This window comes from Episyrphus balteatus, chromosome 4 (assembly GCF_945859705.1).
Source record: "Episyrphus balteatus chromosome 4, idEpiBalt1.1, whole genome shotgun sequence".
NCBI lineage: Eukaryota > Metazoa > Arthropoda > Insecta > Diptera > Syrphidae > Episyrphus > Episyrphus balteatus.
Genome location: NC_079137.1, coordinates 68,384,268 through 68,397,322, shown reverse-complemented (window position 1 = coordinate 68,397,322; position 13,055 = coordinate 68,384,268). Strand labels below are relative to the sequence as shown.

Sequence of the window (13,055 nt, the reverse complement as noted above, 5' to 3'; positions counted from 1 at the left end):
TAACAACTCTCCAGAGGTTTTTTCTTAATTATTTTTTTTTTACCAAAATTAACGGTACCTTTTATAATTATAGGAATTTTGTAGTGACCTCTTCAAATAGTATATATATGAAAAACTTTAATGCAGGCTCCAGGTCAATAAAAGATTTTTATATGGTTACAACGTTTCGAGCGTGAATACACTCTTCATCAGGCAACAACAAATAGTTGATTCATATTTACAGCACAAACACACATTTCAATTTTATTAACAGCATTAAATTTAAAGAATTTTTTCACACCACTGTTCTCGACTACTGTTTCTTTTATAGAAAATAGAAAATTCTATAGAAAAAGAAACAGTCGTCGAGAACAGTGGTGTGAAAAAATTCTTTAAATTTAATGCTGTTAATAAAATTGAAATGTGTGTTTGTGCTGTAAATATGAATCAACTATTTGTTGTTGCCTAATGAAGAGTGTATTCACGCTCGAAACGTTGTAACCATATAAAAGTCTTTTATTGACCTGGAGCCTGCATTAAAGTTTTTCATATAGGTACCTGTTATATATACCGATTTTAGAAAAGTTCAATTTTCTTAAAAACAGATCATACTATTTAAATAAAAATCATGTCCTAGTTTTTATACAGGGTCTATTTTTTAATGAATTTTTTTTTCCAAAATCATTATTTTTAATTAATTGATTTTTTTTTTAATTCGAATTTTCGTAAATGGATCATTGAATTTGTTTGAAATTTGGGTTTTAAGTGTTGATCAATATTTACTACAAAAATGGGATGTACCAACTACATATATTTGTTCAAAAAATTATTTATACAAAAGCAGTGTACCTACCTCAGTAAAATTTAGCACAGTAAACAGCAAATGATTGCTTTTGCTATGATAAACAAAAGTATTTGACTTTATCACGAGTTCCATTCGTATCGGAAATTTTCTACGATTCCCGAAAATACAATCACAAAATCCGATCGTAGTGACGATTTGTATAAAATTTTTCATTACGAATGTATTGCGTGATTGTTTTTTGGGAAATCGTAGCAAATTCTATTGGTTCGTTCTGGTTTACAGAAAATTTTTTTTCTAAACTTATCATTTTAATAATAATATATAAAAGCTAGAACTCTAACGGCAAGTTTGTGGATCACAGTCATGCATTTTATTTTGCTTGGTTTGATTCATATGGAAATGAATTAATTAATTAATGAATTTACTAACGGAGTAAGGTTTTTAAAAAAATATCATTTTAAAGGCTTGGCCACACAGGAGGGTATGCGGTAGCGGTACGGGTAGCGGTAACGATATTTGTATGAAAAAAATTCCACATCTGAACGTTGATATGTCAGTTTGGAATTTTTTTCATACAAGTACCGTTACCTCTACCCGTACCGCTACCGCATACCCTCCGGTGTGGCCAAGCCTTAATAATTTAAAATTTTAGCGGCTATTGAATTTAGTAAAATACATTTTTTTCTTTAATCGCACTTATACTAAACGTTGGCGTTGTCATAAATATGTAAGATTCATTTTTTTTCTTCTAATAATTAAAAATTGATTTTTCGACCCAAAATGTGAAAAACTGCATCTCTGGTGGTCAACTTTTTTTTAAAAATCATGATCAAGATGAATTTCGAAATAGCAAAAGCTTCTTTTTTTATATAGAATAATTAGAAAATTCTTGATACTATGTGTAGGTAATCTGCAAAAAATGTATTTTTCTTATAACTTACGTTTTCCAAACGAATACATTTCGTAGGTTGTTTCTTAAATATTATTCAACAATAATTCTAACCAAAAAAGTTACAATAATTCTGTAAAAAAATTACTTAAATTTTTTTTTCGTCTGATAATAAAACTTAAAATCGGTGCAAATTTGTTTTTAAGCCAGGAACTAATTCTTTAGCAAAGCCTTTTTTAAGTTAAAAAAAAAATGGAAAGTAAAAAGAGTAGGTACCTACCAAGTACCTACTTATGTATGTTTGTTAGTTAAAAAAGTCACAGTTGTCTTTTTAAAAGTTCATCTGTTTAGTTGTAACTCTTTATGTTCTCTGCAATTTTGGTAATTTGTTTGATCCAAATCGAAATGGAAACTCACAATTGCAACAATTGAAAACAATATAGATTTTGCTTCTATAAAGGTTTACAGGAGCTACACTACTATCTTTTAAATTGTACAAATTAATTAATTAATTATTTTTTATGAGGGTTCGTGTAATAATGATTTTAATAACAGCTTCAAATTCATATTGCAAGTATGTTAGCTTCAGCTAAATTCTATTGCATAAATGTACGTCAATAGCCGAAGGCATTTCTGGTAAGGCTACCAGATTTTATTTCTTAATCAATCGCTAACAACTGAAGAGCATCACGATTTAAGAAATTGAATTTATAATCAGGATGGAAAAACCCAATTTTTAATGTTTCTTGACCAAAATGATATCAAATTGGAAATCCCAGCATTTAATTACTTAATTTATAAGAAGGTTAAAATTAGTGCCATAAATAAATGAAGATGATATTTAGAAATTAAACATGGGGATTAAGTAAGCTCTTTTAAAACTAGAGAACTTTGTTACATGATATGGGAAACCTATTTAAAAAAAACGAGTTCTGCAGTTGTAATCTACCGTCACGTACCGACACTGCCATGTTTTTTTTTCATATTTCAAGAATGTCTCAAGGGTGGGTTCGTGTCCCACGTTGGGCGCCAAAAATGAACGATCAAACTACTTTGACGCAGAAGGACGAAATGAAAGGCAGCAATTTCCCCCTTAGAGTTTTTAAACAAGAAGATGTTTTATTTAAGTTAAAAGCTTCTTTCAAGTTAAAAGATATCTATTAATATTTTATAGCAGTTTCAAGAGAGAGAAGTTACGTTAAATTTTAAGAAACATTTTTAAGTCGAATTTAATATTAAACTATTACGGCGAATCGTCTAAATTAAGCGCCAAATTCAAAAATGAATGTAATAAAATAGTAGTAGTTTTAATTCAAATTTAAAAATAAGGTAATAGTTCAAATTAAATAAGTTAGGATGATTTGAGCTCCAACAGGAACAGCAATAAAAATAAACAAATGTTAGTTGTCACGTACAGACAAAAGTGCCATTTAAAAAAAAAATGTATCTACGCTACTTTGCTGCAAACTTTATAAAGATATTTAAAAACAATTGTAGTAAAATACAAATCTTGATCATGATCATTTTTCAGCATAAATAAAATTACCAAATTTTAAATCTTTGCGTCACTCTTATGGAGTGACGCAAATTTATTCAAATTTATATTTTAACTAAACTCAACGTCTCAAAATCTGAAAACATTTACCCCTAAGTCCGATCGCAATATTTAGTGCTTAGAATCTCGTTTTAAGCTATAAACTATTCTCTCATCGCTTTGTGATGATGATTATTGTGATCATGTTCATGATCTTCGAGCTCCGACTGGTTAGAGTAAGTTGTGCTGAGGCTTCGTTTCGTGCATCGATCGCACACAAGTAGACCTCTAGTCATACCGGTATCATCGTCAGTTTGCAGTGGCGTTTCGAGTATTCAAAACGTCTCAAATAATCACACACGGCTTTTCGCTGGAGTCGTGCTAACACACTTACTAGTCACTGGATGATACTCTGATTCAGTGTTAGATATTGATCTTGTTTTTTTTTTTTGTCTTTCCTGTGTGCCGCTCTCGCTCTATGTTTTATATTTTTATTAGAAATTCATCAAAAATAACTTTTAATTTCTGGTGTTTTTTAAATAGATTATTTTATTATAATCAAAATTAAATGATTATTTTTACATAAACTGTGTTCGTCTATTTATATGGTTCTATTAATTTAAAAGAAAAGTTTAAATTCGATTAACAAAATTTTGATAATCTATCGGTCGTTCTATCAAAAACGAAAAAAAAAAAAAATACATTCTGTGTGTGTGATTTCGTAATCCGATAAAACCTCTATCAACTTGAAAATGATGTGGAAGCAGGGTAAGAGAACGAGAAGTGTTAAAACTTCTAGTTTTTTTAGCTTTATATTTATGCTCATAAACATTTCGTAAGGGGAATTTTTATATTTTGACTATACGAAACTACCTACACAAAATATGACCTTTGCAGTTTGTTATATTTTAATTTATTATTATTTTTTTCTTGGGTTTATTTTGAGGGGAAGTAAATCTAGAAATGCGAATAAATGTGATGTCAGGTTGAATTTTTGAAGATTTGTTGTATGTACACATAGCTTTAACAGCGCCAGCGCGGCGCGGCATGCAAGAAAAACGAGTATTTTTTGCCAGCGAATTACGAGGTTCACCTTGACGCCTCTGGAGAGAGATTCTCTTTTGTGAAATGATAATAACCGCTTCTGATTGGATACTGTATAGAGTTATACTGCAAACAACTAGGAAGAAATATGTGTAGTAAACTGATGGTGTTTTCAATTGTTAAAAAAAAAGAATATAATTTTTTATTGGAATCACTAAAAAGATGCCAATTTTTTGCATTCTGCAAACGGCTAAACATTTTAGCGCAAAATTTTAAAGGGTTTAGTAAAATGCTAAAGCCATTTTAGTAAGTTATTTAGTCAAAAACCAGACTAGCGCAACATTTTAAACGATTTAGTAAAATGATAAAGCTCAAAGTAGGCTGTTTTTAGTTAAGTAAAAGTAGCATTCTGCTAAATCGTTTAAAATTTTACTTCTTTCTTTTTTACTTTAAAAAAAAATGAATTTTGAATCATAATTTACGCCCAATGCATTCATTTGAAATTTTACATTGCCGCCGTCTGCCGCTATGGTCTTATCAAATATGTTACAAAAGGTTAAGACTTGAGCAAGTCTTTGATTATAATGCTTTATTTGAACATTTTTGCTTCACATAAAAAATATCTTTGAGTGTAATACAAAGTCTGTGAAAATATTTTAAACCTAATATAAATGTAAAGGAAAAAAATTGAGATACGTATACCAACCAAGTCTTTTTTTTTTCAAAGTCAATTTTACGTTTACGAAAATAATTCCTTTACAAAAATTAATAACTACACTGGACGAAATAATTCTTCGTACGAAAAATAAAAACTCTTTTTTTCATATCCCTTTAGCATTAAACGTGAGCAAAACAAACATAAAAGTAAACATTATGTAAAAGTATAGGAATTTGAAATACTGAAATTTGAAAATCGTACGAAGAATTTTGTAGGCCAGTGTCACGGTAAATTGGAGTAATTTTTATACAAAATTATAGCTATTTAAATCAAAATTATCTGGAACCCCAAAATTAAACTTTGTTTTGACATTATTTAGTCAAAAGAAAAACTATATTCAACGGCTTTTTGTCTATATCGAATGGTTTTAACAAGTTTAAATTTAACTATTAATCACACAAAATGTAAAGTTTTTCTACTGGTAGGTGAAAAATAAAGCGAACATTATGTACCTAATTGCAACAAAAATATTGCTAGGACCCTTTGCTGAAACATTATTTGTATACAGTTTTATGTGTATGGAATAAAATTAAGGTCACATAAAACGTTGTGATTTTGTTAAAACTTTCAACTTTGATTACAACTTTATGAGAGGTTCCAATGTATGTATATTTTTTTCATCCTTTTCTAGGCTATATTTTGGATCTTTTCTTTTAAATAAAGCCTGAAATAATTCTTATTGAATAAAAAAATCTTTTTTAATCCAAATGTGAATTTTGAACTTTTTCAAGATAAATTCTCGGCCGACTCGTTTTAACTGTTTTGCTTGCGTCTTAACTGCGGTTCACTGTGAAGTATGTGTAACTTTTTTACTTGCGATATAGGTACTATAGGGCAAGTTTAGGATTCGTAAAAAAAATCAAACTCGAGATAACAATTTTACATGACATTACGATGATGGAGAATGCCAAAAAAGTGGGTCCGCAATTCTGTCTGTCTGTCTGTGTGTCTGTCTCTATCTGGAGCTGCAGCCTAAACAAGTGAAGTGATTTTCTTCAAACTTGGTAGTTAGCAGTTTTTTATGATTCCCTAGAGGGGATTCTGAAATTTTTTTTTATGATCAAAACTAACGGTACCTGCCATATAACGGAAATACAAAAGTTAATTTTTTTCAAAAACGGCTCTAACGATTTTGATTAAAATTTTTGTTTGTAGTATTACACAAAAACTATTTTTTGTACCATTATTAACGGTACCTGTCATAGAACGGTTTTTTTCGTTTCTGAATATCTCGTACAATATTAACCCGATTTTAATGAAAATTTTTAAACAAAAGTGTTTAAGTAAAGGTAATATTAAAATTTTAAAAAATTTTCAAAAAACGCATTTTTGTATTTTAAAAAAATATTTCAAAATTTTTTTTTTGAAAATCAATTTTTCGAAAACGGATTAATGAAATATTTTGAAATTTAGTTTTTATTTGTAAATTAATTATTTCTTCAAAATGGCATACCAACTATTTTTTTGAAAAATGTTAGAAATTTTGTATATATAAAAATTTTTTTTTAAAAAAACGGCTCCTACGATTTTCGAAAATTTTTTTCTAAAAATACCTTTTTGTACAAGTAATAAAATGGCATAATTGTTTTTTATTTTAAAACATCATTTAAAACAGATTTTATTTTTTTACACTACCTATGAAATTTCTTGAAAATACCAAATTTTTCCTAATTTTTTTGAATAAAAAGCTTTAACATTAGAGTTACTTTAAGTATAAGAGCAAGTACACGTGCGACCCCAGTTGTGTATTTTATTATATTGGTTAATACAAAGTACAAAAGTTGTAAAATAATTTTTCTATTTATTAATTTCAATTCTTAAGAACCTTTTTCGTTTGAAACTACGAACAAATAATTTTGATCACATATTTCATCAAGGTATTTTTGAATAGAAAACAGTTTAAATTCAAAAAATTGGATTTACCTAGTGAATTATATTGCTATAAATTAAACTAGAGGAGAATAATCAACACATAACACTAATCATGATGATGGAGTTGGTCTCAGCTTTTATTCCAGACTTTTAGATTTAAAACAAACATACAAGTGCCAGATTTTGATATTATTTTAAAAATTAAACAAAATTGGTTAACACGAGATATATAGGGAAGAGATGGCATCAGTGACTTTTTTTTTCAAAAAAAAAAAAAACAAAAACAAAATAAATTGCACGACTGGGGTCGCACGTACTTGCTCTTATGCTTAAAGTAACTATAATGTTAAAGCTTTTTATTCAAGAAATTTAAAATTCGATATTTTGAAGAAATTTCATAAGTAGTATAAAAAAATTAAATCTGTTTTTATAATTAATAAAACTCCGTTTTAAAATATCTTAAAAAAAAAAAAACAAATATGCCATTTTATTTCTCGTATAAAAAGGTATTTTTAGAAAAAAAATTTTGAAAATTGTAGGAGCCGTTTTTTAAAAAAATAATTTTTTATATATAAAATTTTTTAACATTTTTCAAAAAAAAAGTTGGTATGCCATTTTGAAGAAATAATTAATTTACAAATAAAAACTAAATTTCAAAATTTTTCATTGATCCGTTTTCAAAAAATTGATTTTTCAAAAAAAAAATTTTGAAATATTTTTTAAAAAACCAAAAATGCGTTTTTTGAAAATTTTCTAAAATTTTAATATTATCTTTACTTACACACTTTTGTATAAAAATTTTCATTTAAATCGGGTTAATTTTGTACGAGATATTCAGAAACGAAAAAAACCGTTCTATGACAGGTACCGTTAATAACGGTACAAAAAATATTTTTTTTATTTAAAAAGTTGGCCCTTATGTGTAGTATTACACACAAAAATTTTAATCAAAATCGTTAGAGCCGTTTTTGAAAAAAAATTAACTTTTCTATTTCCGTTATATGGCAGGTACCGTTAGTTTTGGTCATAAAAAAAAATTTCAATTTCCCCTCTAGGGAATCATAAAAAACTGCTAACTACCAAGTTTGAAGAAAATCACTTCACTTGTTTAGGCTGCAGCTCCAGATAGAGACAGACACACAGACAGACAGACAGACAGACAGAATTGCCGGACCCACTTTTTTGGCATTCTCCATCATCGTAATGTCATGTAAAATTGTTATCTCGAGTTCGATTTTTTTTACGAATCCTAAACTTGCCCTATAGTACCTATATCGCAAGTAAAAAAACATATAAAAACATATGTACATATATTTCCATTAGTCAAAATATCACATGGTAGTCATGACAAAATGTATGCGGTACGGGTAACTGAATGAAAAACGGAACGTCAACGTTACGGGTATGAAAAAAAAGAAAAGATTCAAACCGGAACGTCAACGTTCAGGTGTGGAATATATATTTAAAACTACCCGAACCACTTAATCCAAATATTTTTGATACTAGAAACCCAATACCAAAAAGTTCTATAGAGCCAGTTAAAATATCCATATAGACTTAACGGTTAAAAAACTATTTATAAATCATTTTGCCATGTTTACACATATCACCTGTGAATCACAGCATTTGCACATTCTTTATTATAAGGTCTAGACTAGTTGACTTCATTGAGAAAATACGGAAAACAGAAAGAAATAAAATTAAAGTTTTATTACAGGAAATAAAAAAAAAACATTAAAACAACATTAAATTTATTTTGGGTTGGTTTGTGGTTTCTGTTGACTCTTATATGTTCTTCCTCTTTCCTGTTGTTTTTGTAAGTTTTTACCCTCTGGATTTTATTTTAAAACCTATTACCATTTATCTCATTCATAAGTGCAACCAATTTGCAAAAACTACATATATTCAACTATGTTTACTCGCATTATTTTAATATAATCATCATTGATTTCTTAATGCATTTAATCAAAAACCGGTCTCTTGATCTCGTCGTCTTGCAGAAATTTAAATCTTAAATCTCAATGAATCGCTAAAAATATCACAATAATTAGTTTAAATGCGTCAGAAAAGAAACCCAACATTCAATTAACACGAAATGAATCATCTGTAAATAAATAATGTCTATCAAAGTGTTATTTTAAATATAACCTGTGTAGACTAGGTATTGAGTACAAGAAGTTATACAGACGTAGAAAGTTTTTCCATGAATCAATTAAATAGATACAATGTCAAGGATACATAACAAATACATTTTTTAACCGTTAATTTACATGATGAATTCATTTTCATTTTTAAAGTTCTTCTCATTTCATTTAAAATGAAGCTTTCTCGGAATAGATGATAGCAAAAAAAAAAAGATGATTGAGTTTCTATAGAAATATATAATTTTTCATGGTAATTTATAACAAAGTACCTAGAAAGCGTGGGAGAATTATTATACAGATATAATGAATAACGCATCAACAAGTCTTTTGTGACGTTTTACATATTATTCGGTGCACTGGATAGTAAAATATGTTTCTTTTTGTGTTTATATTTTTGTTATTAAATTTCAAGTTTATTATCGTTTGTTAAATTGAGCTGGTTCACTGAACCATCTTTGAGTCAGTTCATTGTTACTTCAATTAATTGATCTCTAAATTACTATAGCTTTATTAAAAATTTATAGCATAAGTGATTAACAGATATACCGTTATTTTTAGTAGGTTGTAAATGATAAATTCCAAAAACAACCTTTGAAAACTTTAACAAAACGTCAGCAAAATTCAACTTGTTTTATTATTTGATCAGTTAAGAAAAAATAAACAAATTACATCAAGGGTTTTTTTCTATGGAAAAAGGTTACTCATACACCACAGTGACCGTTTAAAATTAAGTAACGTCTCTAATTTTTGGTTAAGCAAATAATTAATGCGAATGAATAATATTAATTTTCGACTCCGAGTCTCGAACACAGCATTCTCAAAAACTAGAAAAAAATAGCACTCAAAAGCCCTTAAAGGAAGTTTTTTATATAAAAAACTTAATGAACGTATTTAAGGCCTGCTATAGATAGTTACATAACCATTTTTGTAACGTGTCACTTCACAGAGTTTTACACTGTATAATACACTGTATAATTTGTTTTTTTTTCTAACTTATTTTATTATTTGGTCAGAAGAAGAAAAAATAACCAAATAACCCCAAATGTTTTCTCTAATGGAAAAATGTTGCGCATACACCACAGTGACCGTTTAAAATTCAGTAACCTTTTGCATCTCTAATTTTCGGTTAGGTGTTTGATAACTAAAGCAAATGAATAATATAAATTTTGTACACCGAATTTCGAACGCAACACTGCCAAAAACTAAAAAAAGCTATAACTCAAAACCATACATTTTAAGTTGAAAAAACTTAATAAACTTATTTTAAGCCTGCTATAGAGGGTGAAATTTTCATTTTTGAAACAACTCTCATTTAATTGAATACTGTCATAACTCAAAAATCACGAATATTGAGTTATCCGGCCTTATCATTAATTCCATTCGTATCGGATTTTGTGATTGCTTTTTTGGGAATCGTAGAAAATTTCCGATGCGAATAGAATTCATGATAAGGCTGATTAATGCAGAAGTTATTAGAATAAAGTAATCTTTAATCCTGAAAGGTCATTTCTTAGCTTTAAAATCTGAAGAAGAAGGACCACTAACTTTTTACATACAAAAACCGATCGATACTAAATTTAAAACTCGTTTTCTGAAGAACCAGTTTTTGAGATGACAGTTTTTAAGTAAATGAATGACATGTTTTTTTCAGTGAGTTCTCAGAGAATTAACAGTAATAAACCCATCATTTCATTTATTTTATTCTACAAATCGAGCTCAAGTTTAATTAACCTACGTTAGAAAGAGAGATCTCGTTACTGAGAGTATTTGATCTGAAATATGTTTCACCAATTGATTTGTGATTTTCGAAAAAAAATATATTTTTTTGAAATTTTTTCATTCAAGTTTTAGACGTGGTTAAAACTCCTTTTAAAGTTATGACAAAGAATCGAGTGAAATTTGTTCCTAGTGAAATTTATAATAGGGCTTACAATTTACAAAAACAAAAATATGTTTTTCATGGTGTTTATTATTAATTAAAATAATCTTTTTATTTATTGAACTTTTAGGTTTTATGCTTTTAGCATGTTTCGCAACAGTAATCTTCGCCCAAGGATTAACCTCATGGGGATCATCTGGAGCAGCTTCAACTTCAAATCGTCCAACAACATCACCTGCCGAATATTTGAGAACTGTATCGAAAGGAACTGAAGACTTTTCACTGGAACTGTTCTCAACGGTGTGCCGAGAAATTGCCGGCATCAAAGCTAATATTATGATATCACCATTTACAGTATGGGCATTGCTGCTACTTGTTACAGAGGGTTCGAGTAATACTACCCTAACTGAATTGCAACAAACACTAAGAATTTCAGATAATCAAGAATTTCTTCGTGAAAGTTATCGTACCATTGAAAAAAGTCTAAAGTAAGATTGCCGAAAAAAACCCTTAAGTCGAATTTTTAAAACATATAGTTTGTTTATTTTTGCAGAGTTAACACAAGTACTGTAACAGTATCAACAATGCAAACCATCTTTCGTGATATGAATCGGCCATTTAAGCGGGACTTTGAGGATGTTATTGAGCAACAATATCAAGCCAATGTGAAACCAATTGATTTCTTTGAACAGCAAAGAGCTCAAGCTGAGATTGCTGATTACATAGAGAAAGCTACAAGGGGCTTGATTAAACCAAACATTGATCTTGAAGATCTACAAGATGCTCAAATGATTATGATTTCGTCAATTTTCTTTAAAGGTCAATGGAAGGTAAATAATTTTGTCTATTAAAGGATGTAAATTATTTTATTAAATTTGCATTTTTGAACTACTTTAGCTGCCTTTCAATGCATCCTTTACTAAAACTGAACCATTTTATGACGATGATGGAAATGTTATTGGACAAGTTCAAATGATGACACAAACAGCAGTTTTCAACTATGCCCCAATTGTTGAAATGCAATCTCATATTGTGGAACTTCCTTATGGCAAGGAAGATCGTCTTTCTATGTTGTTAATTGTTCCTAAACGAGGTTTGTTTTAAAAGCTTGATTTTTAAAGAACAAGTTGAAATTTTTAAATTGACTTATTTTTATAAAAGGTGTACGTATAAATGATGCTATTGACAATCTTCGTAAAGTCGGATTGGAGAGAATTTTTACTGAATTTGAGAACAAAGACAAAAATAAGGGTGAATATGATGAGGACGAAGTTGAAGTATTCTTGCCCAAATTTACAACAACAACAAGTCTAATTTTGAATGGTGTCCTAGAGAAGGTACATTTTTTTATTTAGTGTTTAACAAAAATATGACTTTATAAATTTTGTTTTAATAGATGGGAATTAGAGACGTTTTCCAACCAAACTATGCTAATTTGACAAAAATGTCAGAACAACCACTTTATCTATCCAGAGTTATTCATCAGACCAAGATTGAAGTTAGTGAAGAGGGTACAGTTGCTGCTGCTATTACAGCAGGAATATTTGCAAACAAAGCATCACCACCGAGATTTTATTTGAATAAGCCATTTGCGTACTTAATTGTTGAGAAGACAACACGAACTTTACTGTTTTGTGGACAAGTTACTAAACCTAAATAAAATAATTGATAAAAATAAATTTAAATTTGTATGCTAATATTATAACTGTCGTTTTGTAGTATTTTATTGTTAAAATTGATTGGTATTGATGTTATCTGAAAAGCTTAAGTTCATGATTTCGGGACGGAAGGTAGTGGATTAAAAAGCTGAAAAATTGGCAGTCGAAATCTACCCTCTGCATTAATAAAATAATTTCACTATTTTGCTATTTAAAGTTCAAATGATTTGGAGATATGTATTGAACTTTTCGGAGTTTCCAAATTTCAGAATTTCATCATTGCACATGCACATGCACAATGCAACTACTTGCACAAAATTGCGGTAATGTTTGTTTGAAATAATTGTCTTCAAGAAATTATTTCAGTATGAAAAAAATCTTAGGTAATTCACAGAATTTTCCGGAAAAACAATTTATATTTTAGGTTATTTATTGTGAAATTGTCCTAGAAGTATCGAATTTAGCAATTGCGACTGTAGTTAATACTTCTATGTTTTTGAACTGTGAAATTTGACACTTAAAAGACCTTATCT

General features: G+C 28.6%; 1 protein-coding gene across 1 annotated transcript; it reads left to right on the top strand.

Moving 5' to 3' along the window:
• The first annotated feature begins 3,482 nt into the window (after nucleotides 1-3,482).
• Nucleotides 3,483-12,569, top strand: LOC129919081 (serine protease inhibitor 77Ba-like). Its single transcript, XM_055999913.1, has 6 exons — nucleotides 3,483-3,975; nucleotides 10,995-11,352; nucleotides 11,418-11,694; nucleotides 11,762-11,957; nucleotides 12,026-12,201; nucleotides 12,261-12,569. Exons 1-6 carry the CDS (start codon nucleotides 3,960-3,962, stop codon nucleotides 12,522-12,524), a joined length of 1,287 nt encoding a protein of 428 aa, XP_055855888.1. The 5' UTR covers nucleotides 3,483-3,959; the 3' UTR covers nucleotides 12,525-12,569.
• Nucleotides 12,570-13,055: the final 486 nt, after the last annotated feature.

Excerpts from the sequence above, each read along its gene's own strand:
- LOC129919081 (XM_055999913.1), top strand. Across the intron at positions 11,695-11,761 it reads TCTTTAAAGGTCAATGGAAG|CTGCCTTTCAATGCATCCTT; the intron begins GTAAATAATTTT and ends GAACTACTTTAG. Across the intron at positions 11,958-12,025 it reads GTTAATTGTTCCTAAACGAG|GTGTACGTATAAATGATGCT; the intron begins GTTTGTTTTAAA and ends TTTTTATAAAAG.